The sequence below is a fragment of the Podarcis tiliguerta genome, assembly GCF_965153285.1.
Source record: "Podarcis tiliguerta genome assembly, chromosome: 7".
Lineage (NCBI taxonomy): Eukaryota > Metazoa > Chordata > Lepidosauria > Squamata > Lacertidae > Podarcis > Podarcis tiliguerta.
This window is the reverse complement of record NC_139540.1, coordinates 46344309-46369310: the sequence shown is the minus strand read 5'-3', so window position 1 is coordinate 46369310 and position 25002 is coordinate 46344309. Positions and strand designations below refer to the sequence as shown.

The following is a 25002-nucleotide window of genomic DNA, read 5'->3' as shown; positions in this document are numbered from 1 at the left end:
TTCCGAAAATAGTGCTTAACATTATTCCTAGACTAAAAGGACAGAGCTTGATGATTGTGAAAAAGGGTTAGCTTATAGAACATACATTCCAGTTCTTATGCAAACAAGCTTGTTAACAATTCCTACCTACCTTATTCCTATCCCTAGGGTCTCAAGTGAAGGCTTAGAACAGCTGTGTGTGTAACAAGGACAGGTTTGGAGACTTCACCTAGCTTCTCTGACACGTCTCAACTGTCAGTGAAGCTGTGTGCTCGCTCGCTCTCCCCCCACCCTTCCCTAGATTATGTTAAAGAGAAGGGGCCTTCCAGTTGATGGGCAGCTCATCAGGCACAGCTGTCAAGCCTGCCGCATCACATCGTCATGAGGAACTTTAAAAAATGTGGATGAGAGGTCTATCAGCGGCTATTAGCTGCTATAACTAAATGATTTAGTTTATAGGGTATCTACCACTGAATACCAGTTGCTGTATCCCATTCCAGCCATCCCTTACACTTGGCTCAGAATTCAGAGAGACCAATGAGCCATCTAGGGATAAGATATTAAGGATAATAGAGTTGTCCAGCAGAGAGCATAGCAGGATACGGTGTTGCTTCAATCCTGGCTACCTTCCAACTAAGCAGGTTTATAGCTGGTTTAGCTGCTGCACCCCTTCCTGACCTGCAGTCAGAGTTCTGATTCTGAGTGCGGGAAGTGGGTTGGTGCTGATGCCAGCCAGTTTGTGTTGGTTCCTTCAGAACTGTAGCTTCCTTAAGTGGGCTTAATAATTGCACCAGCTCTTCCTCCAAGGTCTCATCCAGAACCGTGCTGGTCCTGCTAGGGGCATATCATGCCAGAGGAGACATAGAAAATAAGAAGAGCCCTGCTAGATCAGGCCAAATATAATCTGGTCCAGCATCTTGTTGTGACAGCGGCCAACCAGATCTCAATGGGATGCCCGCAAGCAGGAGACAACAGGACTGGGAGGGCTATTTCCTTTATGGCCAGTATTTTGAAGTTATCAGGTTGGCCTTTGTTGAAAATAGGACGCTGAAAATAACAAATCGGTTCATTCATATTTGAGTTTCTCTTCAAATGGAGGGGGAAATCCCACGTGTGGGTGTGCATTGACAGAGTAAATGTTGATCGTGTAAGCCTGCAAGATTTTGTTGTGTATAAAGATCAATAGATTCTCAGCAAAAAATGTGCTTTCTAGGTTTGTCAGCACTGGTAGCAGCATAGGTCAAGAGTCTCTTGCAATATAAAACAGGGATAGGATTTCCCTCTCCTTCCTGGAAGGCGTGACCAAGGCAAGGAACCAGAACTTTATTAAATTTATATCCCAAAGGAACCTATGGCAGCAAGCACACAGGTGATAAAACAATTAAGACTTCTAAAAGCAAAACATATCCAACACTATCCAACGCACCAGGTTCAGTTGGGGTTGAAGGAACAGAGGCTGTAAAAATGTCTGTGTCTAACTTCCTTCACTGAATGGCATGGCCGTCCACCACTTCCTCCCACAGCACAAACATCTTGGAACCCAATGGTCATATTTTGCCAAGTCAGAATTATTTTCTCCTTGAATTAGTAGGAAAACCTTGTTTTGTTTCATTCTATTCTGTGACTAAGATAGTTGGTGCAACAAGGACCTCCAATGGAAAGGAAGGGTATTTAATTGTTTCTGTGTAATTAGCCAACCCAGCAGGGAGGGAGAAGAGGAAGCGTCTCAGGAGCTTTAAATCTTTAAACCTATAGTTCTGATTGAAATTACCTGCCCTGTGCATTCATGCTGTTATTAAGCTTATGGGGGGAGGACCCTTAATAGTAGCATGACACCAGTCATGATGAGAATCACATGGTGGTGGTGAGATTTAACCTGCTGAGGAAGCATCAAGTAGGGAAGAGAAGGCTGGAAGAGAAAGAGTGTGAAGTACTTCTGACCCCATCCACTACCATTTCTGCTGCCACTGCCACCATCCCACTGCTAGCAAATTACCTACCTTTTGCTTGCCTTGCCTGAGATGTTCTTAGTTTTTCATAACCAGATTTAACAAAATATCTATAACTTTTTGCCCATTTTTAATTCTCTTTTTCAAAATGGAGGTTCATGTGGTGGTAAATATGCTCTCATATTGACTGGAAGCAGAATCCACATTTTCTAACAGAACTGTCTTCCCTCTCGAACTCTGACCATATTAGTCAGCAGCTGGAGAGTTAACCCCTTCATGTTGCAAATGGATTTGAGAAATGCCTTCTATTGACTACTTTACAAGGTTTCTTTCAAGCCCCATTTCAGCCAGATTGGAGTGTGTGGAACAGGTTCCTGTGAGCACCAGGGAATGCCTGCCAGAGCTGTGTTTACAACTCATGAAATAGAATCTGACCAGTTTGAGTGAATCATGAGTACAATTAGGCAAATTTGCTATTTAACATTGTTATTTCTAAAACCCAAAATATTTTGACATACAACAGACAATCTTGCCAGCATTAGCTTATATTGATAACAAGCTTGTTATGCTGCACTCATCTTTGTGAGCTTTCATATTAAATTTCTTGTCTATGGGTCTTACAAGATTAAAGTACTACCAGCAAACAATTTCTTGCTAATATTTCTTGAACAATATACAGCTTTTAGCTGCCATTCCACCTGACAGACTACAACAGCACAGGGAGAAATGGAAGTGGGCCAACTTGGAAGTGGCTCCTCTTTCCTTCAGCTACCAGCCAGCAGTAGCCATTACAAAGGGAGAGATACCACCTGGGCAAGACTGAAAGTGAGTTAGCAGGGGGACCAGCTCAATTGGGCTTATTTTCTCCCTGGATTGTTCCAGTCAATCCACTTATTCTAAAAATTGTGCCTGAATTGCCTTTTCTCTCTTTCCCCCTGTCCATCTCTTTTTATTTAAAATATTTGTTGCCCACTCTAAACTGCACAGCAGCTTTAGAGCAGGTTACAGGTTAGAACTTTGAATTCACGCTACAAGGGTTGCCGCACTGGGATTCTTGAAAGAGAGAGGCTGGAGTAACTAGTGTGGGTCTGTTGCATACCAATTGCTTCGGACAGATTATAAAACCATGTGTGGTGTGGGTAGCTTGTATGTGTGAGGATGTGTGTCTACATGTTTGTTTCTGCCCCTGCATGTATAATTTCATAAAATTTAAGAAACCATCCTGAATATTACAGTTTTAGTTCATAATAACTAGGCCTGCTGAGAGCTCTGTTGCTGATGTCATGAGAAAAGGCCCTAATTTGGTCTGATTCCAAAATGAGGACTAGGTCACCAATCTTCTTATTGGGATTTAGCAATCCTTTGGTTGTTGGGGCTTTTTTCTGTTTAGATTAGTGCTGGCTTTTTAGGATTGTGAGCTCAAGGGTTATTAAAAATAAACTCTTGGCCCCAATAGAAAGTGTGCCATATTATACAATGTCACTGACACTTGTATGATTGCTACTATAATATACAAAAGTGTGAGACATTGATCTGCACACTGAAAATTTATTAGAAGCAGACATTTTAAATGCAGATATAATGCAACTGTGTTGCTGAGTAAATTGTTAGCATTGCCATTTGTCTCCAGCACTATTTTTTATTTTTTGTTTAAAAGATAAAAGGGTGTGTGTGAAATTAAATGGAAAATCAGAAACCCTTAACTGAGTATTATCAACACTTTCTAACCGATCATAAGAAGTTTATTTCTAATGAAGCTTAATTTACATTAATTTGTACTTGCAACACAGAGGCAGTATGAGATTCAGTGGAGGTTGTAGACTGCAATCCTGTACACACATGGTATTTAGTGGGGCTTACATTGGGGTAAACAATGCATAGAATTGTTCTGTACTATTCCTTCATATCATGAGCATTACATTTTAAGCAAGTTTTAAAAACTGCACAGCAAGGATCGTTTTTAATACAAGCAGATCCAAACATGCTACATGGAATAAAGAAACAATCTATGATAGAGTAGCAAAAGAATGTGTGTTTAAAATATCTACATTTGTAGACCACAAACTGAAATTTAACACAGTATTATTGAACTAAGCTCTTTATAAAACAAAAATAAGCTACTCATTGTGCTACAGGCATGTTGCTACAGGCCATTATTTTGGATAACTAGAAGACACAAATTAATGGTACCTGTCAGGGAACTGCCATCAGTACTGGAGGGAGAGCGCGAAAGCCAGAGGGATTCCAGAGGGCGTCCAGGGATTGGGAGAAGCAGCCCATCTTCTGGGGAAGAGAATCAGCGTAGCACCAGTGGAGAAGGGGGGCAGGTGGGGGAAGTGGCGAGGCGGTCCCATGACTCCTTGTCTGGGACCAGCGGGGAGACTAGGGGTCCTCCCTTGCCCACGCCCTCCCTGCGCAGAAGGCTTCCACGCAGAGAGGGTAGGCGGAGACTAGGCGTCAAAGAGCTTCTTTGCTGGAAGAAGTTTAAGAAACGCCCACTCACGGATTCTGCCAGCGATTGAATCAGCCACGGGTGAGTGGCTGTCCGGACAGAGGAGGTTCACTTTGGCAGCCCAGCCAGGTGTTTGCACCCAGCCAGCAAGATAGGCACCTGCTTATGCACAAGCAACCCCCTTAGGAACCATTACAGTACCCATGTGACATTTTAGGTAACAAATATTTAACATTTTAGTTTGCTGCTTGAATGAGTTAAGCTGTTGCCAGTTGAGTAGCAAGAAAGGTTGTCACCAAGTTTTTGTTGTGGGATTTCTACATTACATGGCAAAACTATTATTTTGGCCTAAGAACAACTTTGCCAGAAATGCCAACACTACTTCTCTTTGTGTCTTTATGCTTAGAACAAATTATTTTATTCAAGATAATTCATTTGCTGGCATGCATGCAATGGCCTGTGAATGAAGAAGGAGAACAAAGGAAAATAGTCTGGAATAAATGCCCTGATAGAAACAAGGTGTTAATGCAGGCCAACAACCTTGCCTGCATGTGTAAAGTTTACAGCGCAATCATGTGCACATTTGCTCAGAAGTAAGCCATTAAGTTCAATGGGGCTTACTCCCATGAATGTGTATAAATTGCCGCCTTGCTCTTCCTTACAAGCCACATAGTAAGGAATGTCTGTGTATTTGTGAAGCATCTTTTTCCTGACAGAAGTGTACCAAGGGTATTTTAGGATTTTGATTAAGAATACTCAAAGGATTTTCAGCTAACCCTGAGTTTGCAAATCATTGCTAAAGATGATGCACCAATAGCTGCCTGTGTTGCAACTGTTTTAAAGGAGGGTTGCCTGTGTGGCAGTACCAGGATAACTCAGTCAATTTTTACAAGTCTTTAAAGTATTGCATATTATTATTATTATTATTGCCTCATTTATTGGTATTTCCATTTCTTAGCTGAATCCAATTAGTTTAAATGTTATTAATCTGTTGACTGCCTGCATTTCTTAAGGAAAGTGACAAAACTCATATTTTGATGGAATGATAACTGATAGAAGGACGTTAGCAGTAAGCTCCTTAGTAAAACTTTATCATCCATTCTCAAAGGATAGGTGTTTCAGCATTCAGACACAAGGCTATATGGTAATTCTGTATTTTCTGTATTTGCACTGAGAGAATTCACTACAAGACTATCAGGGACAGAACATTTGCCTTGCATGCAGAAAGACCCAAGTCTATGAGACCCTGCAAATCAGTGTAGACAATACCAAGCTAATTGAACAAGCTAATGGGTGTTTAGTCAGTAAAAGTTTATATATAAGCCATCTTTCTATGTTCTAATGCTAGGGAATGTATATGTGCAGTGACATTTTTACTGCAAGAAATCGTTATGCAACATTGTGTCATAAATCTCATGGGATTTAAAATGAAAATGGGTAGTATTAATCTTGTCACCTGTGTGCACACTCTCACTCACACATGAGCAAACCTGCTATTTAGATTAGGCTGCTATAGGATGGGACACTCCACTATCTTTACAAAAAGGCTATATTAGTATTGGGAAAGGGGGGAAATGCAAATAGAGGCATACTCTGAATGTTCACTCCCTTAAATTTTACATACTGTTCTGCTTGCAAACTCTTGACATAGACCTCCTGCATTGAGAGCAAAGTTTGGTGGAACATTGTTAGCTTTTCGGGCTTTTAGATGCCTATATCACAAGAAAGGAACTTGTACAGTTAAATTGTTTCTGCCCAGAAGTCAACAGTTCATATGACTGACCTACTGTAAACATTGAAATCAGTCAACTGGAAGTGGTGGGCATGTGCTATTACTGTATTACAGACAAAGTATTCCTGACAACTGGCTAAACCTTCAGGCTTTTCTTCACTAAAGGGATCATTATAGTTGGTTTAGGATGGGTAAAGTGATGTTTCAAGTTGTTTATATTTACTGCCTGACCCTAGATCATCGTATGTGATCTGAAGCCCATGGGCTGAATTCCTCCCCCCCCCCCCCAAGTGGTTTGGGTGGCTCCCAGGACCCTCAATAATTTGGCAATTAATTGTTTTTTAAAAAGTTCTGCTGATGGATACTGTAGGGTATCACCGGTGCTCCAGAAATCAGGAGCCTCTGCCTCAGTTTTCCCTACAAAGGCACTTCTCCCTCCCAATGGTACAATTGCAAGGTTTTCGAGCTCAGGAAACAGGAAAGAAAGCTTTCTTTCTTTTCTTTTTTGCAGTAGTACCAAACCAGAAGAGCAGAACAGGTGCCTTTGCCGGGCAAGAATACATTTGAATGTGTTGATTGAATGATTGAACACATTGATTTGTTTTTCTTCTCCATTACAGTGCCGAGGTAGGATTGCCTCATTTCTTAGCACTGCAATTGAGAAATGCTTTCACTTTGCTCTAGATGCAGAGCTGAGTAGGAAAGCCTACCACTCTAGCACTGCTGTGAGAGAGGAGAACCAAAGCATTTTAAAGTCTTCATTGCAGTGTTGCATGCCCGAATGTGTGACTTGGTGTGCATGCCTTCCTGCCTATCTGTATGCTGTGTGTGTGCCTCCACACATGTGCATTGGCCATAGCCACCACTGGTATGTCACCCTCTGAGAGGTGGCCAGTCCTCAATTTCCTTTGACAGAAAAAAGGTTAACTGTCCTTGCCCTACATAGACAGGTGTGTGTATTTTTGTGTGTATATATTTATTTCTTTCTATCTATTTCTCACAGGGTGTGTGTGTGATATGCTTATTGATTCCTCTTTGCTACCCAGTAATATAACGTCTATACTGCATTCTGTTTTTTCTTTCAGTCTGGATGGACCCATGCTCTTATTTAGTCTAGAAGTTTGCTCACTGGCATACTCCCTTTTGTAGGTGGTGTGACGCATTTCTTTGCTGATTTCATCTTAGGTCCACTTTATTCTGCATTACACAGTCATCTTCAGCAGTACAGTGCCCACTTCTGGGTGCTTTACTTTAAGATAGATACAGGAAGTTTGGATGGGATCCATAGGAGGATAGTGAAGATTCTCACATGATGGATACCCCTTCCTATGAAAAATTGGTGAAGGGATTTGGCATATTTTCCGTGAAGAGGAAGACTGAAAGGGGAATGACAGCACTCTTTGAATATTTGAAGGGCTTGTTGCTTCAGAGCATCTATCCATGGTGTAGATTCTTTATTGGTTATATGGCAAATGGCAGGTCCCATAGTTACCTTTGTAGCTGAGAAACACTCTGTAGAGATTGTCATATAATGAGCCATAGTCTTGAGCTTGTACTCTATTAAACATTCTCCCAGTGCAAAAGTCCAAGACACAAACAGTTTAGGGAGAACAATTAGCTTGTAAAATTGCTTTATCTCTTCATTATTTCTCTGTCCTAAGAAATTCCCCCAAAGTATACCCTAGTATTTAAACTGAATAATAGGCATTTATAATAATCCACCAGATGTTTAATTTGTAGTCAATATTTCCTCGCATACTTCAATCATTATTGCTAAATTATGTGGGTGCTGTATATTAAGCCATTTTCAAACCGATACATATCTTCAAAAGCATACATAAAAATGAAGAAAACTGTTTAAGAACTGTGACATTCTTCAAAGGATACATAAAAGGGAAGAAAACTCTGTTTAAGAACTGTGACATTAAATTATTGGTATTGTAAATGACATACACGTACAGGCAATTCTCAATTTACACTCTGGGGATGTCACATAAAGTCTAAACCTACTGGGTTCAATGGTGGGTGGGATTGCCAAAGTCATTTTTCTCAGAACCCTGCCCACTTTCCGCATATTAATTTAGTTATCTATCTGCTAAGTGCCGAACACACACAAGTTAAATGTGTGTAAGTTGTGAGTTACCTGTATGTATGTGTGTGTGTGTGTGTGTGTGTGTATATGAACACAAATTACTTTATACTAACGAGTTAATGTTTAACATTGTTTGCCGCAAATTGTGATAACCCATATATTTATTTGCAGACTAACAAAGGACTCATCAGTATGACTGTGGTCAAACCTCCTCCATATTGTTTCCACTTTTTCCTCTAATGCCACGAGGCTTGCAATGTCTTCTCAGCCTCTGATTTCATTGCTTTTTTTCAATGCCAGTGTGATTTGCTCAATATATGAGGGGGTGGGCTCCCAGGGCAGGGCACCATGGTCCTTCAGGCTGTTGTTGGCTATGGCCCAGGATACATTAGTACTACGCTGTTGGGTGCTTAAGGTTACTTGAGAAACTTCAGAAGCTGAATTCTAAGGTCCATGGACTAGCTTTAGTTAAACTGACTGCTTTCTTATATTAAACATTTACTTATTCATTCATTTTGTGTATTTGTATGCAATTATTCAGCCAGTGCGGCTCTCAATATGATACAGATGACTATAAAATCAATACAATACAATTTATTGCTGGTTATGCTACAAATGCAAATCATTTATAATATAACCAGCAGTAAATCAGCAGTTAAAATAGATTAAAATACAGCACTTTTTATGCCATAGAGGCTTTAAAATTGCAGCTCTTTGAACAAATTGTTGGTGTCAGGGGCCAAACCATTTGAGACATCAATTGTACTCATGGAATTAATGTGCACATTTTGTAATGTAAATAGCAGCTAAGGTGAACTGGGGAAGAATTGTCCTAATATAGTGGGAAGAACAGGCAAAATTGTAAGAATACATTTTAAAGACTTGAGAAGCAAAAGGAAACTGCAAAAGTGATTGGTGAAAGCAATCTGGAACATAAAAATGCTTTGGGACTAAGAACTAGAGCTTGGGGGGCTAGCGTCTCTCTTTGTCCATCTCCTTTTCTTTTCAGTGAAGGCAACAATAAATAATGGTTTGGGATGAATAAATTATTTAGTCCTGTTGCCACCATTGATTTTTTAAAAAAATTATTGAATGGTGTGTTGCCAGACTCTTAATTCTTTCAGGCCTAGAGTTGGTTTGTACTGTTAGTAGGGAAGGAAACTACTAACTGAAATATAATCCCTTTGGTTCTCTTTAGTTACAGTCTAAATGCAACACAAGGGACGCGGGTGGCACTGTGGGTAAAACCTCAGCACCTAGGATTTGCCGATCGCATGGTCGGTGGTTTGAATCCCCGCGGCGGGGTGAGCTCCTGTCGTTCGGTCCCAGCTCCTGCCCACCTAGCAGTTCGAAAGCACCCTTAAGTGCAAGTAGATAAATAGCTATCGCTTTATAGCGGGAAGGTAAACGGCGTTTCCGTGTGCTGCGCTGGTGCTGGCTCGCCAGAGCAGCTTCGTCACGCTGGCCACGTGACCCGGAAGTGTCTCCGGATGGCGCCGGCTCACGGCCTCTAGAGCGAGATGAGCACGCAACCCTAGAGTCGGACACGACTGGCCCGTACGGGCAGGGGTACCTTTACCTTTAAATGCAACACAACTGCTGGCAGGACTGAGATCTTACCACAATATTACCTTTACGTAAAGACCTGCACTGACTTCCTCTTTATTACCTGGCCAAATTCAAGGTTTTCCTATTGGTATATAAAGCCCTGAATGGCTTGGGGCTAGTTTACTTGAAGGATCACCTTGCTCCACATGTACATACTCAGCCACTTCTATTTTTGGGTCTTTGTTCCTCTTTTGTGGAGCATTGTATCTTTTAGTGTGACAATATCTGTGCTTTGGAACACTTCTTCTTAGGCAGCCACCCACGCTATATTGTTTCATTTTTATTTCAACAAGTCTACCTAGGCATGCAATTTAGTGTTTGTATATTTGCTTTTTTGGGGTGTATCATTGACAATTATTTTATATTACTTTCTTTATACAGCTTTGATTAAGTAGTTCATACATTTTTTTTCTAAATAAATAAATAAACACGTTTTTGGGATATGTGCTATATACATGGTTGCCTGCATATCTGTTTCCAACAAGCATATACTTTTGTTTGCTTGATCTCGTTACACGTCAGATGAAGCCACAGTGGAATGTGCACATCAGAAATTACATGAAATGCTAATTTAACTGGTATATTGCAAACCATTGTTGTGTGTTCCCTTATCCTCTCCTATCCAGCACGATGGGGTTTTGATGGTAATTTGAATTTCAATGTTTGGTCACTTGTTGTATATTTGCTGCCAATGAATGTTCACCTCTTAAAGTTACATATTAAAAAAAGCACCTGCCTCCTGCAGGCCTCCAGTAAAACACCTTTAGCCAGCAACTGCTTATTGCTTATCAAAGCAGTCAGCTGTGCCAGCATATGGATTTGCCAGCTGAAACATCTTTGATTTTTGACCTTGCCTGGCTTTTAAATTGACAAGGTGCTGTATTGTCATCATGAAAATGCAAATAGATGCAAATTGCACCCTTGAATTTTAATATAATTCTGAGCCCAGCAATTTTGTTAATAATCTGCCAACAGTCTTTCAGCTAGCACATCTGCATTGACAGATACTAAAATGGACAACAAAATCCCAGAAAAATCAAGTATCACACTTGTTCTTCCAATTAAGCAAGCACCTCTACCTTACTGTCTAATTACACTTTAGTACTGCAAGCTACTGACCCATATTTGAAAGCATATGGTGTTAGATATTACCGAAATAGTTCTTTTTAGCATTTATCATGTTCCCTGTTAAATTTATCTGGAACTTCTTGCTAGGTGTACATAAAAGGGTGTTGCAAAGGATTTACAGAAAAACAAACCCACAATCATGGCTCTTGCCAATTATCTGTCTTGAATTAGTTCCTTCAATTTACATCCCTAAGTGATTGTCAAGTAGTTGGTGTTTAGTACAAGCCTTATGCAGGTGAAAACTGAATCTAGAATGTGTGGCAATTAAGGAACACAAAGAGTAACTGTCCCCTGTTGTTTTCCACCTTGGAGAGATTTATTGGTTTTTTTATATTTTTCTCAGTCTTCTAAATGGAGATAATAAAATCTTTTCCCCCTTTTGCAAAATAACCTGGAAAAACTCAGGCAAAGTTGACAGTTTGGTGGAAAACATAATTTTCTTCTTCCTATGTGCTGCCCATTTCTATCATCCTAAATGATTTCTTGAGGACTCTATAGATAGTGACGTCCCCTTTTTCATTATTTCTTTCTGAGGAACTTTAATAATTTGAGGCTAAATGTATAGCCTTTGGGGGAAGCTGTGGAATGAAATGAATTAGCATAATTTTGTTTCAGTACAAATTAGTTTAAGAATGGCACTTGTAATGTTGTTGAGATTACTCATTATTTTTAATGCAGATAGTACATTCCTGTTATGTTTTGTACCTCACGGTTATAAAGCTTTTTGGGTGTTTTTAGGCATCTTAGCCTAACAGTTGGGGCTGTGTTTATGTTTCCTAAAACAAAATAGTTCAGAAATCTCAGTCTGAAGGGTGTACAATAAAAATAATCCCTGGATTTTCTAGAGCATTATATTCAGATATATCCTGCTTTAGTTTCCCTCACCAAATGAAATGAGGCAGGTAGGCATCAGGAAGAGGGGCTTTTCTAGGAGTGGCACTATGGTTATGGAACATCCTCCCCAGTGAGTCTCTCATGGCACCAGCTTTGTGGTTTTTTCATCACCCAAGTCATTTCTGTTCAGCTAGGCTTCCTAAATATCTTATATATTCCGGGCCTCACAGTTTTTAAATTTGTGCTTCTGATTTTGGGGGGGTATGAAGAGCTTTGTTTTTGTTTTAATAGTTTCATGTTTTATTTCATATATTTACATTTCTATTTTTATTTTAGTATTCGTTGTAAACCATGCAGAGAGCTAAATCTTCTGGGGTGACATACAAATGCTGAAATCAGTTAAATAATCAAGAGTACACATTACATAATCACTCTGTTTTATAGTGGTTAATCTGAAAACTAATACAATATCCCCAAAATTTTCAAACTTCTTTCTGAATAGAAACAGTTTCTTCTTGATTTCAGCAAGGCATTTGACAAGGTGCCCCATGATATTCTTGTAAAGAAGCTGGTAAAATGCGGTCTTGACTCTGCTACCACTCAATGGATTTGTAACTGGCTGACTGACCGGACCCAAAGGGTGCTCATCAATGGTTCCTCTTCATCCTGGAGAAGAGTGACTAGTGGGGTGCCACAGGGTTCTGTCTTGGGCCCTGTCTTATTCAACATCTTTATCAACGACTTGGATGATGGACTCAAGGGCATCCTGATCAAATTTGCAGATGACACCAAACTGGGAGGGGTGGCTAACACCCCAGAGGACAGGATCACACTTCAAAATGACCTTGACAGATTAGAGAACTGGGCCAAAACAAACAAGATGAATTTTAACAGGGAGAAATGTAAAGTATTGCACTTGGGCAAAAAAAATGAGAGGCACAAATACAAGATGGGTGACACCTGGCTTGAGAGCAGTACATGTGAAAAGGATCTAGGAGTCTTGGTTGACCACAAACTTGACATGAGCCAACAGTGTGACGCGGCAGCTAAAAAAGCCAATGCAATTCTGGGCTGCATCAATAGGAGTATAGCATCTAGATCAAGGGAAGTAATAGTGCCACTGTATTCTGCTCTGGTCAGACCTCACCTGGAGTACTGTGTCCAGTTCTGGGCACCACAGTTCAAGAAGGACACTGACAAACTGGAACGTGTCCAGAGGAGGGCAACCAAAATGGTCAAAGGCCTGGAAACGATGCCTTATGAGGAACGGCTAAGGGAGCTGGGCATGTTTAGCCTGGAGAAGAGGAGGTTAAGGGGTGATATGATAGCCATGTTCAAATATATAAAAGGATGTCACATAGAGGAGGGAGAAAGGTTGTTTTCTGCTGCTCCAGAGAAGCGGACACGGAGCAATGGATCCAAACTACAAGAAAGAAGATTCCACCTAAACATTAGGAAGAACTTCCTGACAGTAAGAGCTGTTCGACAGTGGGATTTGCTGCCAAGGAGTGTGGTGGAGTCTCCTTCTTTGGAGGTCTTTAAGCAGAGGCTTGACAACCATATGTCAGGAGTGCTCTGATGGTGTTTCCTGCTTGGCAGGGGGTTGGACTCGATGGCCCTTGTGGTCTCTTCCAACTCTATGATTCTATGATTCTATGAAAAGGTAAACGTACATGCACTGTTAAAGGAAAGCACATAAACTCTTACCACTTAATGTAGATAGCACATATTGTAGCTTAAAATGTTGATTCAGAAACTCAAAGCAGTTCTAGAACATTGCAACTTGATTGTGAGGTCTTGTGCAATAAACCTCACCAGAAGCAATACCTCTGGCCTCTGCTCACCACACACCCCAGAATAGATTGGGATGTGAAGATAGGCTTCTTCTTGGAGAGCTATAGATTTGAACAGAGCCTGAGGGTAGATAACTTATTTGATGAGAGCTTAGGGTTTCTATCCTGAATTTCCTGTACTGGACGGATCAGTTGAGGAATTTTACATCTAGGATTGCTCTCCATGATGTTCCTTCCTTCTTCAGAACCACAAAGAATGTTGAATAGATTCCATAGCAAAATTATTCCCTGGGAACTGGTTCTGTGGCTTCTGCTTGTAGAAGATGCTTCACTGGAGCATTTTTGTGGATCGTTGGATATCGAAGACTGCAAGAATCTCGGAGACAGATTGGAGGTGAACTCCAGTTTGTAACTGTTGAGAAGAGTGTCAGCGCCCAGTGTTTGGGCCAGTGTGCCCGTCTTGCAGTGACATCTGCCACAAAGGAATGAGGGGCATACTGAGAAGTGTCCATAGTTGCATCTCCAGTGAAGGCAGCTTGGGAGCTTGAGGTTTGTTTATAGGTTGGCTAAGCTGCAGAGGGTGAAGATGTCAAAGACTGGAGACCAGGGAGCAGTTCTGCTTGATTGTTGATGCTTGTGTGTTGTGTGTGTTATTCTTTGTTAATGCTATCAAAATTCTCAAAATGGTGAATTCAGGCCAGATAACAGTGAATATTATTCCAGATAGCCTTATAAAACCCCTGCCCTGCTTTCATTTAATCCCCTCGGTAAATTATCTCAAAAGTTTCAAAATGTCTTTTCATGCTACAGTAATTTACATTTCCTTCAAAATGTTGTCATAGTTATTCATCTTACTAGATATTATCACATCTGTGTTATCTTGTTCTTTAAACTCTTCCACCCCAACGTATTTCGTCTAGTGGTGAGCAAAGTCCCCCTGGCTCAAACGTAATTGAGTCATGAATGCCGTATTGAAAAAAAGTATTCTTCATTTTAAATTGGCCCATAATGTCTTATTGCAGTGCTGTTTGGAAATTCCTTTGCAAGTGCAGGGAAGGCAAAGCATTATCTAGACAACCATGAAATCCTCTCTTGGATTGTGTGCAGAGTTCTTTGATCAAGAGGAAGACCACCCCCACCCCTGGGGAAACAATCAGCTTTGGTTTTCCTTAACCCCTGTGCATTCACTGTTATAAAAATTACATTTGCATGATGCATATCCTGCCCTTTAGGCATACTTGATGTTCCTAGCCCTGGGACCATGACATTCTAATTTTAGGTAAGTTATATTCAGTTTTACAAAAAGTCCAAGTTAATTTCAGAAATCAGGACAGTTCCACTGAGAGCCAATAAGATGTTAACGCTTTCAGCTTCTGCGTATGTGCTGAAAATGGTTCCTACCATTGGGCCTGTTGCAAATAATATTGAAGAGAACAGACTTGGATCGATAGCTGCATTTAGGGGAACCCTCTTCCCCCAAAATTCTGCTAATTTCTCCTTCCTGCTGCAGTCTCCCATATCCCACCCTGTGCCATTCTGGTTATTGGGATGGGTTCAGTGTGGAAAAGGGGCCAGGAAAACTGAATTTTGTGAGCTGCATAGGATGGATCCTTCCCATTATGTTTTCATTGCAATTAAAGTAATAATTTAATGGTAAGGCAACATACCTTGCAATAGAAGGAAGTATTTCAGGCATGGAAAATTCATATTATGAGCCAGTTAATATCAAACTTTTAGCATGAAATTAAATGAATGTTCACTTAATTCTTTTAAGCTGTCTTGATTTTTAAAGGTTTGTGTGTTTTGATACACAAACATTTTATTTCCTATACTTTCTCTGTAGAAACGTTCAAAAGGCCAGGTGCTGTTTGACAAAGTATGTGAACATCTGAACCTGCTGGAAAAAGATTACTTCGGGTTAACGTACAAAGATATGGAAAGCCAAAAGGTAAAATTAGACAAGAATTTAGGAAATTCATAAAGAAAGGATAAAATGGGAAAAATATATCAAACCCAAGCATTTCAGTCTTATTAATGATACTGAGATTGTGTTGTCAGAATCATCAGCCTTCAAAACTGGTCAGAAAGGTGGCAGTGGAGGCAGTAGCATCCTCCTGACAGCAACAGTGTTGCACTTTTCATAATGGAGTGGGGTCCCTGTCAGTCCTGGACACTGAGATCCAGCTCTGATGGCCTTCTGGTGGTTCTCTCATTGTGAGAAGTGAGGTTACAGGGAACCAGGCAGAGGGCCTTCTCAGTAGTGGCTCCCACACTGTGGAACACCCTCCGATCAGATGTCAGAGAGATAAACAATTACACAACCTTTTGAAGACATCTGAAGGCAGCCCTGTATTTAGGAAGTTTTTAATATTTGATGCTCAGTTGTGTTTTTATACTTTCGAAGCCATCCAGAGTGATTGGGGCAACCCAGTCAGATGGACAGGGTATAAACAAATGATTGTTGCTGTTGTTGTTCTTCTTGATGATTTTAAAAACATGTTTGTACATTCAAATATTTTAAATACTTATTTTCAGAATTGGTTGGACCCAGCCAAGGAAATAAAAAAGCAGATCCGAAGTAAGTTGTGCTAAATCATTTTAAAGACATTAACTATGTTTTTAATAGGGATTCCTCCCAGGTAAGTAATATTAGGTATGATAATACCCATAGAAGAGGTCTTTATATCTGTGATTCTACCTTGTATTTTTAAATTTGTTTTCCACATTGTTACCCAAGTCAGTCTTACTAGAAAGGAAATAATTTTATACTTCCTTTCTCCTGTTACCAGTGCTTAACATGTAAATGTACTTGTGAACTGCTTTAGAAACCTATAAGTACTCAGAATAAATTAAGCATCAAGGCAACCAAGTCGAATATTTAAGATCCTTTCTACAAACTTGGTGTAATGCATACACATGGAATTTGCTGTAGCAAACAGATGTCAGTGTTCATTCTCAATCACACTTCACAAATAAAATCTTTCCAATGGCCAAGTAGATGCAAGCAATTACATTTGGTAGGAAGCGTTCTCCATCTGGAATTAAAACATGGTTTCTGGTTTACAAATGTTAATTTATAGTATGAGCGAAGTGGTATACTTGTAATGAGAAATATTTAATAAAACGTTGTAAATGCTTTAAAACATCAAAATTTCTGTAAAGAAATGTCTGCTTTGAATAGCAAAATTATGTAAACCTGTTTTGAAAGCCTAAGCACATGCATTTCAGCTGAACTAGGTTTATATGTGACAGCAATGATTTCAGCTATTTGCCATTTTAAAAAATCAGTATTAATGTAGTCAAGAAAATGTGCAGTGTTTGTTATGGTAGATACATCTGATGTAGACTTCTTAGCCAAATGTAAACAATGGTAACTGCAGGAGATTATCCAGAACAGCAAAGTCTAGTCCTGCTCTTGACAGTGGGAAGAGATGCAGTTGTAGCATATAAAAATGCAAAACTTGCTGTTTCAGAGCATTACTTTAGGAACCCAGTATTACCAGACATAAAATATTATTGTCTGATAATTTAAGAATGCAAATCATACACAAAAATTCATTAGCACACGGGATCTCCTTTGGGCTCCTCTACCCTGAAAGGCGCCCAGTTATCATTGCAGTTAAAAGTAATAATGTTCAATGGCACCTAGGAAAATTTGGCTAAAAGTATGTATACAGTTTTTCTCACCCTGTTTCTTTGTTTTACCCAATGTGGGAAAGAAATATGGACTGTGCCTTTTTTCTGAAATCAATACAGCACAGCAGGCTTACTTGAAGTCTTTCTTGCTTTTCCCAAACAAATGAATGGAATCCAAACATTTTCCAAAGTAGCTCAGAGATTTGTACACCAGGATTGTTAAGATCTCTGATTAATTACCATTTAGAAGTCTGTTTTTCCTGAATAAACCAAGAGCTTTGTTCAAGCAAAGGACTTGTTCAAGCAGAAATATATGTAAGGAAGGACCAAGAAAAGAGAGTCTTTGTATTTTGTAAGGGCAGAGGTTCATTCATGTAGATAACATTCCAGACCCTAAAGGACAAAACCTGTAGGAAATTTGCACACAATTTAATATATATTGTACTGTCAAGATTAACATGACCCCTCTACTGTCAAGCACCTCAAGGCTTCAGTAATGAAACTTGACACACCTTCAACATGCATATTCATCATGACGTGCTCAGTTTAAATAGTTAAAAATAGGATGTTGCAAAGTAGAAAAGTACTTAAAACTGAAATTAAAAGATATACATTACACAGCTTCTGCTGGTAAGATATATGGCACCTTAGTGGAAGAAGAACTTGGGCAGAATTTCAGTAAACTGTAAGGGATATTCAGAGGTCTAAATAGAAAAATATTGTATGTTGTGTGGAGTCCCCAGTCTACATGTTCATCTGCATTTTATGATTTTGATGGTTCAGGCAGTGACTCTGTTTTTTATATAGTTTTATAGGCATATATATATTTCTTTTCCGCATAGTGTTTGTATGGTTTAGTCATGGCCTTTGGCTAGTACAATAAAGCTTATTTACTTACCTTAGTGGGCTGTATTTATTATATGTTTTATTTCTAAACATTTCTACCCTGTCTTTCTATTAAAATATTCAAGGCATCTTATAAATAATAAAAACTGCAAGCAAGCAGGAACTCAACAATTACAGTACATGTTTTAAAAACAGACTTACAAGACAAGTTTAAAAGCAGCAGCAGTCGAATCCTTGTTTAAAACAGCATTGTGTTTTTAAAAATTGTGTGTACCTTTTCCATAGAACATTACAGAAGTTTAGTTGCATCACAACCAAAAAGGCACTTTCCCCTTCTCACCAGGTATCAAAGAGTGGGGTGATCTGGAGAAAAGCCTCAGGGTTAGACTCATGGGGAGGAAGATTAATCTTGAGATACTCCAGTTACAGGCCACTGAGAGCTGCAAAGGTCAAAAGCAATTCTGAATCGAGGGGGAAAAAATGGTACACAGTTTTGTGGCTAAAGGATGTATGTAATATCAATCAGTATATTGCAGCCTTCACCATCCTGGTGCTGTCCAGATGGTTTGGACTACAACCCCATCAGCATTCGCTGTTCTGTTAGGTCAGAACTCTGGCAGCTTTCATTATGAACCAGTTGGAAGTTTCCAGGCTGTATTCAAGGGAGTATCCCACAGAAGAGTGCATTATGGTAACCTGATTGTCATTAGAACTTGAATGACTGAGGCCAGGCCCCAAAAAGGGCACTGGTGATATTTATTTCATTTATTAAATTTCTATACATCCCTTCATCCGAAGAACACAGGGTAGTTTACAACATAAAAACACAAAAATACATACTATAGTAACAAACCAAAACAACCTCTCATTTTATTTTATTTTCTGATATACAAGATCAGGCTGTAAAATGCAAATGTTTATACCTCTTTGCTTTTGTCAGAGTCTTCTTGTAGCAAGACTGAACCAGTTTAAGACTAATAGGCACTGTAATTGGTCGGAGCAGGGGAACTAAGCTCGCTAGTTGACTGTAGTGATATTATTGCCTCATCTTGAGGCTTTCAGGGCTGATTCTGAGGAATGACCTCTATGTTTTATCTTTACAATTTTGTACATGGTGAAGGACAAAGAAATTCTGCTGAGATAGATATCCCCAAGGTGCTGATGAATGTGTTTATAGAAATAACTATATGCTTCACTCAGTTGTGGGCACAACCTTGCTAAATGTTTAGGTGGCATTGTTCTTATCTTTGTATTTGATTGTGTAAACCGTATCTTAGCCAAGAAAATTGCCCTGGGTTTACAAGTTTTTGCAAACACTTCAGATAAGTTGCTGTTTGCCGAAGGACAATTCTTTTTATTATTTTTTGTTAAGTTAGGAGCCCTCAATATTCAATTAAGAAAGCAAAGGAAATGGTTCAGACAACTGGATAACCATTATTGGACACGGTATGCAGAGAATCCTAATTAAGTTTTGTTTTCTTATAGGTGGTGCTTGGCATTTCTCTTTTAATGTGAAATTCTATCCTCCTGATCCTGCCCAGCTTTCTGAAGATATTACCAGGTATTTAAAACACCCAGGAATCTTTATAAGTCGGTCATGAAAAGTTATTGGTGGTGGCAACCTCTAACTAACAATTATTAAACAATTGTTTGTATAATGTGAGGTGAACACTATTTATTACCATACTGATAATGGGTGATGGAAGGAAATGTAGATATTGGAGCTGTATCATCCTCATCCACCTGCCCCCCCCCCAAAGGTCTAACTTATAATAAGCTTGCCTCACTGCCATCCCCTTACCTTTGTTGAAGGGTGGGTAGGTGTATTAGGGTGGGCTTGCAGTAGCCAACACCTCAGCCTCATGGCATCCAGTGCACTGAAACCTGTGAAGTGTAGCAAAGAGCATTTGAAAACTACATTTCACATGCTTCCTGCGCATACTCATGAGCCTCCATTGCTGGGAACCAGACTTCCTTGCTAATGACTGACCCATCCTGCCTACAGTAAGTTTTGGAGAAGGGTTGGATAATTTTCATAGCGGAAGGCTGGGTTTCCCACAGCATCTCAAATAAAACTCTGCACTTTCTCTGAAAAATCTCAGATAATTTGAGCTGAGGAGACCTCATCTGTCCCTAACAGTGGCTGTGGCATTCACATAATTGTGAACATATGAAGATGCTGCAGTAAATGGAGGGAATAGTTCTTTGCTACCATTCGCAGGTGAAAGACATATTTCTGAAATTGCCACTTATAGTTAGCATTAACTGAAAAGTAAGCAGAAGAGGAAACATGGATTGCAATTAAAATAATACAGCAGTGACATACTGAGAAGAACCAATTCCCACCATTCCTGATTGTTATGACTGATATTTTAATGTTTTATTGTGACTTTGTTTTATTGAGCTGGTTCCATTGTGGTATTTTGTTGTTTTTGTTTGTTTGTAAACAGCCTTGGCACTTCTGCTCAATTATAAATTATTCTAATTAATATATAGTGTGTGGGGAGGGAGAACTCTGTTGTGCCTAAAATAAAAACTGGAGTTCTGACTGCATCTACTGTTTCTTCATATGTGCACACCACTTCTTGGGATTGTGTTTTCAAGTGCTCCATTATGTATCAACCTAACTGGCCACCCCCCAACTACCTTGTAATGGAGAGAAGAGATTTCTTTCACATTCCTATTTGTCCTTTCTTCTGCTTCCTACCACTTTGGTTAAAGCAGAGATTCTGCAATTCTCTAGGCTTAATGGAACCTTTAAACTGCTTGTGAATTGCTAGAACTTGCGAGGGGTATGGAGGTGTTAATGAGGTGTTTTTTTAAACCCCCCCCCCAAAAAAAATGTTGCAGGTACTACCTCTGTTTACAGCTGAGAGATGACATAGTTTCTGGACGACTGCCATGTTCTTTTGTTACACTTGCACTATTGGGCTCCTATACAGTTCAGTCAGAGCTTGGAGATTATGATCCTGATGAATACGGAAGTGATTACGTCAGTGAATTTCGCTTTGCACCAAACCATACTAAAGAACTGGAAGACAAAGTAATAGAGCTTCATAAAAGCCACAGGTAATATAAGCAGGAGGGAAATGTATACAATAGAGTCCTTTGGAATTCTATCCTCCTTCAAGAAAAATGTACTGAATTTCAAAGCATTACATTGAGGGGGGAAATGATTGGATGGAGTGAATAATAGTGTAAAACAGACAACTGCATGAAATCATTTAAATCATCATAAAGGACACATTTATTTTCCGGGAAACAAGTTCATTTTTAAGTGTGTTTATTTCTACTCATGTTGATTATCTTTAGGGGAATGACACCTGCAGAAGCTGAGATGCATTTTTTGGAGAATGCAAAAAAATTGTCCATGTACGGAGTAGATCTGCACCATGCCAAGGTACAGTCTAAGTAGCAGGATGGTTCACATTAGGAACTTAGAAGTGTTGCCATTCATGCATTAAGTAATATGTCTGCAAATAATCTGTTGATTTTATTGTCTAGTTCATTTAATATATTTTGATGAACTGATGATTATAAAATAAAAAGAATGCTAAAGCACTTTTAACTAAAAGGGAAATTCAGTCAGATCTATGTTATAGAGTGTCCTATCCTTCACCTGGCATGTAGTTTCAGTGGTACATTGTGCAGCGTCCACAGAGCCATTGAAGAGGCTCTGGCCTCTTCTGCATGTAATGCTAAGCTAAACAATGGGTTTGTGACAAGCAAGCAGGTGCGTAATCAGTAAGAAAATAATGGTAAACCATTGGTTGCAGCTCATGGCTTTTGGGGAGTGAGGCAAATCTTGAGACTGAGTTTGCATGAAAGGCTAAGCCAAACGATGGCTTAGCTCCAGGTATCAGGGCAGCAGGATGACCGTGGGAGCGCCAAAGCAGTCATGATTTTCTCTCTGAGCTTGCTCATGCTTGCTCATTCTTTCCAGACCATGATTTGGCTTACCACTGTGTGTGAATCGGCCCTTTGTCTTACGTACCTGTGGAAAGTTCTGTAATTGGTGCCATGGAATAGAGTTAACCGAACCAAAATGTACTGTACTTATATATGGTGAAACTGTGTCTGCAAAAAGTGGTTTGGCTTGACATGTGGCTTTAGTCTTCCTCAATTTAAGATCACACGTTTACATCTTAGTCATTATATATTAAATGGATCATGTTTTTGGCAAAATGTTGCTGACCAGAAGAAAATTATGAAGTGCATGTTATTCTGAGTGTATACTGCATAAAATCTTTTCGAAAGCTTAGATAAATGTATATAATATATGCACAGGTTTTGAAAGGACTGTAGGACATTTCAGGAGGAAATCTGCATAGATATTTGAGTGAAAGAAAGTCTTTTATTTTGTGTTCTGTTAATTACATTAACTGTTTTTGCCAGAAATGGGCTAACTCTGTGGTTCAGTGGCTGGCATTCCCCACAAAGGAATGCTGCCCACCCCATCTGATGTTCAAAAAGCTTGTGATTGTAGAAATGGAAATGAACCATTGATACTCTAAAGATTAAAAAATAACATCTTTTGAAACATCTTTTTTTAGGATTCTGAAGGAGTTGAAATCATGCTAGGGGTTTGCGCAAGTGGTCTCTTGATATATCGGGACAGACTCAGAATAAACAGATTTGCTTGGCCTAAGGTTCTCAAAATTTCATACAAGAGGAATAACTTCTATATCAAAATCCGACCAGGGGAAGTAAGTGGACTTCAGCAAACCGAATGTATTTCAGTGTTCCTTTTGCGAACTGGACTGCTCCAGTTGCCCAATTTCATATAATCTTTAACTGAGTTCATGCAAGCTTATGAAACCAAGTCCATGGCAGTCATGGCATTATGCTGTATTTCCCCTGTTGCCAGAATCCCCCCCCCCTTGCCTTTCTAAGGCACAAACGACATATGACAGCAGTCACACAATTAGGAATTATAGCATACACTTGTGTCTTTTCTTATGTGTGCACTCTGCTTCATTCTTCCTCACCCTCTTTGTACTAGGCAAACGTTGACTTACCAAGATCATCATTTTCACATTATTTTAGACTCCCCCCCTCCCAATGTTTTAATTCTTGTATAATTTATTAATCAGAACCTTTCTAAGGTTGGGTTAGTCATGGGGATATTGAGTTGTTGAAGCTGTTATTAAACTTCATATCTGAATAGGATGTTACTTTGTTCTCCTACTTTTAAACCCCAGAGCACCACATTGTCAGAAATAACAGCTGATTTCTGTGTGGCAGCAAGATGAGAATCTTATGTCACAGTTGATTAATGTAGCAATAATAGTGTCTTGATGTGTTAAGTTTCTTCTCTACAGCACTTGACGTATCTCATGGTTGGTCCACGAGTCCAGTAAAACCTATTAATAGCAGTTAAGATACACTTTCATATATATTGACCGACATTAATCAAATATCCCTTTCTTAAATAGTTGTGGATTTTGTGTGCTAGTTCTTCTAAGTCCGTGGTGGTCAACTTTTAGCTCCCCAGGTATTGTTGGACTTCAGCTCCCATCAGCCTGACACTGGTAGTCCAGCAACATCTGAAATGTGTAGAAGAACTCTGACACGGTGTTTATTAGCAAACCAGAACTGTTCCTGTTTTTATGCCATTATATTTACTTACAATATATATTCCCCTGGGAATGTCTGTGTAGTCAACTAAGGCTGCAAGGGACCAAATTAAGGTTTCATGAGCAGCCATAAATCTAGAATACACTGCTTACATTATTTGCTTACATTGGCAACCCTAACAGTGTTGACCCAGTCTGCTTGTATGTAATATATGCAGATGTCTACAAATTTCTTGAATTGGTAATATGCCTCATTGTATATTTGTTACATCTTAACTCAAAATCAAATGTTCTTTTCTCTCCTAGTTTGAGCAATTTGAAAGCACAATTGGGTTTAAATTACCAAATCATCGTGCTGCGAAGCGTTTATGGAAAGTATGTGTTGAACATCATACATTTTTCAGGTATGCAATCTCTTTTGTATTTTAAAACATGACACATAGAAATAAAGAATAAAAACTAAAATGTATTTAAGAAGGATACAACTAAATAGTTCTCCTAGCAGGAGCCAGCATAATGGCTTCTATTAGTGCAGCAGGGCTTTCTTGACTCCCCACCCCAGAAACCCCAGAACAGCAGAGGAGATGGGAGGTTATTCTGTTGGGCAAGTAGAAACATAATGTCCATTTATCAAATGGGTCTCCTTTGAGTAGGGCTAGCATTGGCTACAACCCATTAAAATGTAGCATTCTTCTTGATCACTGGTATAGAGAAGCATTCGAAATATATGCTTGTCTATAAGAGGAAGCACTTCATGGTCCCTGGTGGTAATTGAGGCCTCTGCAAGAGCCCCACTCCTCTTCCTTGGATGAGCCCCACACCCAGAGTCATGGTTGGGCAGGACCACATCTATGAAGATAATTTCACCAATGATGTGGGAGAACAGTTACTATATAATGAGTTGATATTATCTAGGGATTCTTTTTTAGGGTGGGGTCAGATTAGGGATACCAACTCCGGAATGAAGAGTGAATTCTGGGGCAAACTTCATGTGGAAAGTTTTAATACTACTGTAGTGGTGGGTTTGAGAGAAGTCTACCTGTAAGCTGATTCACCTAGATATAATATCTTCTATATCATAGCCAATACATAATCAAACAGTGTCAGTGCCAGACAAAATGACTGGGGTAGGTGATGTGTGTGTGTGTTTGTAAATATGTAGATATATTTGTGAAGAAGCAGTTGCTGATACGTGTTTTTGAAAAAAATAACATACATTATTATTATTATTATTATTATTAGACAAAGAGTTCAAAATATTTAGCTGTTTCTAAGTATAATATATGGGTTGTACGTGCAGAACCCTCTGGAGTAGATTTTGAGGATGTCTGGCGTGTTGCAGGGGACATAAGCGGAGGGACAGGAAGGTCCTACAAT

General features: G+C 39.5%; 1 protein-coding gene and 1 long non-coding RNA gene across 51 annotated transcripts in view; one reads left to right on the top strand and one right to left on the bottom strand.

Annotated features, from left to right (window-relative positions):
* Window positions 1-25002, top strand: part of EPB41L3 (erythrocyte membrane protein band 4.1 like 3) — a 129373-nt gene that overhangs the window by 68888 nt on the left and 35483 nt on the right. For all 50 annotated transcript variants that reach the window (XM_083450086.1, XM_083450071.1, XM_083450087.1 and 47 more), the window contains exons 4-10: window positions 15411-15515; window positions 16103-16145; window positions 19535-19610; window positions 20900-21118; window positions 21362-21449; window positions 22603-22755; window positions 23932-24029. In XM_083450086.1, the coding sequence (XP_083306212.1) occupies window positions 15411-15515; window positions 16103-16145; window positions 19535-19610; window positions 20900-21118; window positions 21362-21449; window positions 22603-22755; window positions 23932-24029 (782 nt within the window). The remainder of the gene's footprint in view (window positions 1-15410; window positions 15516-16102; window positions 16146-19534; window positions 19611-20899; window positions 21119-21361; window positions 21450-22602; window positions 22756-23931; window positions 24030-25002) is intronic.
* LOC310681995 overlaps window positions 19655-25002 on the bottom strand; it is a 44547-nt gene continuing 39199 nt past the window's right edge. Inside the window, exon 4 of the long non-coding RNA XR_014513705.1 lies at window positions 19655-19933. This is a non-coding gene — a long non-coding RNA (uncharacterized lncRNA). The remainder of the gene's footprint in view (window positions 19934-25002) is intronic.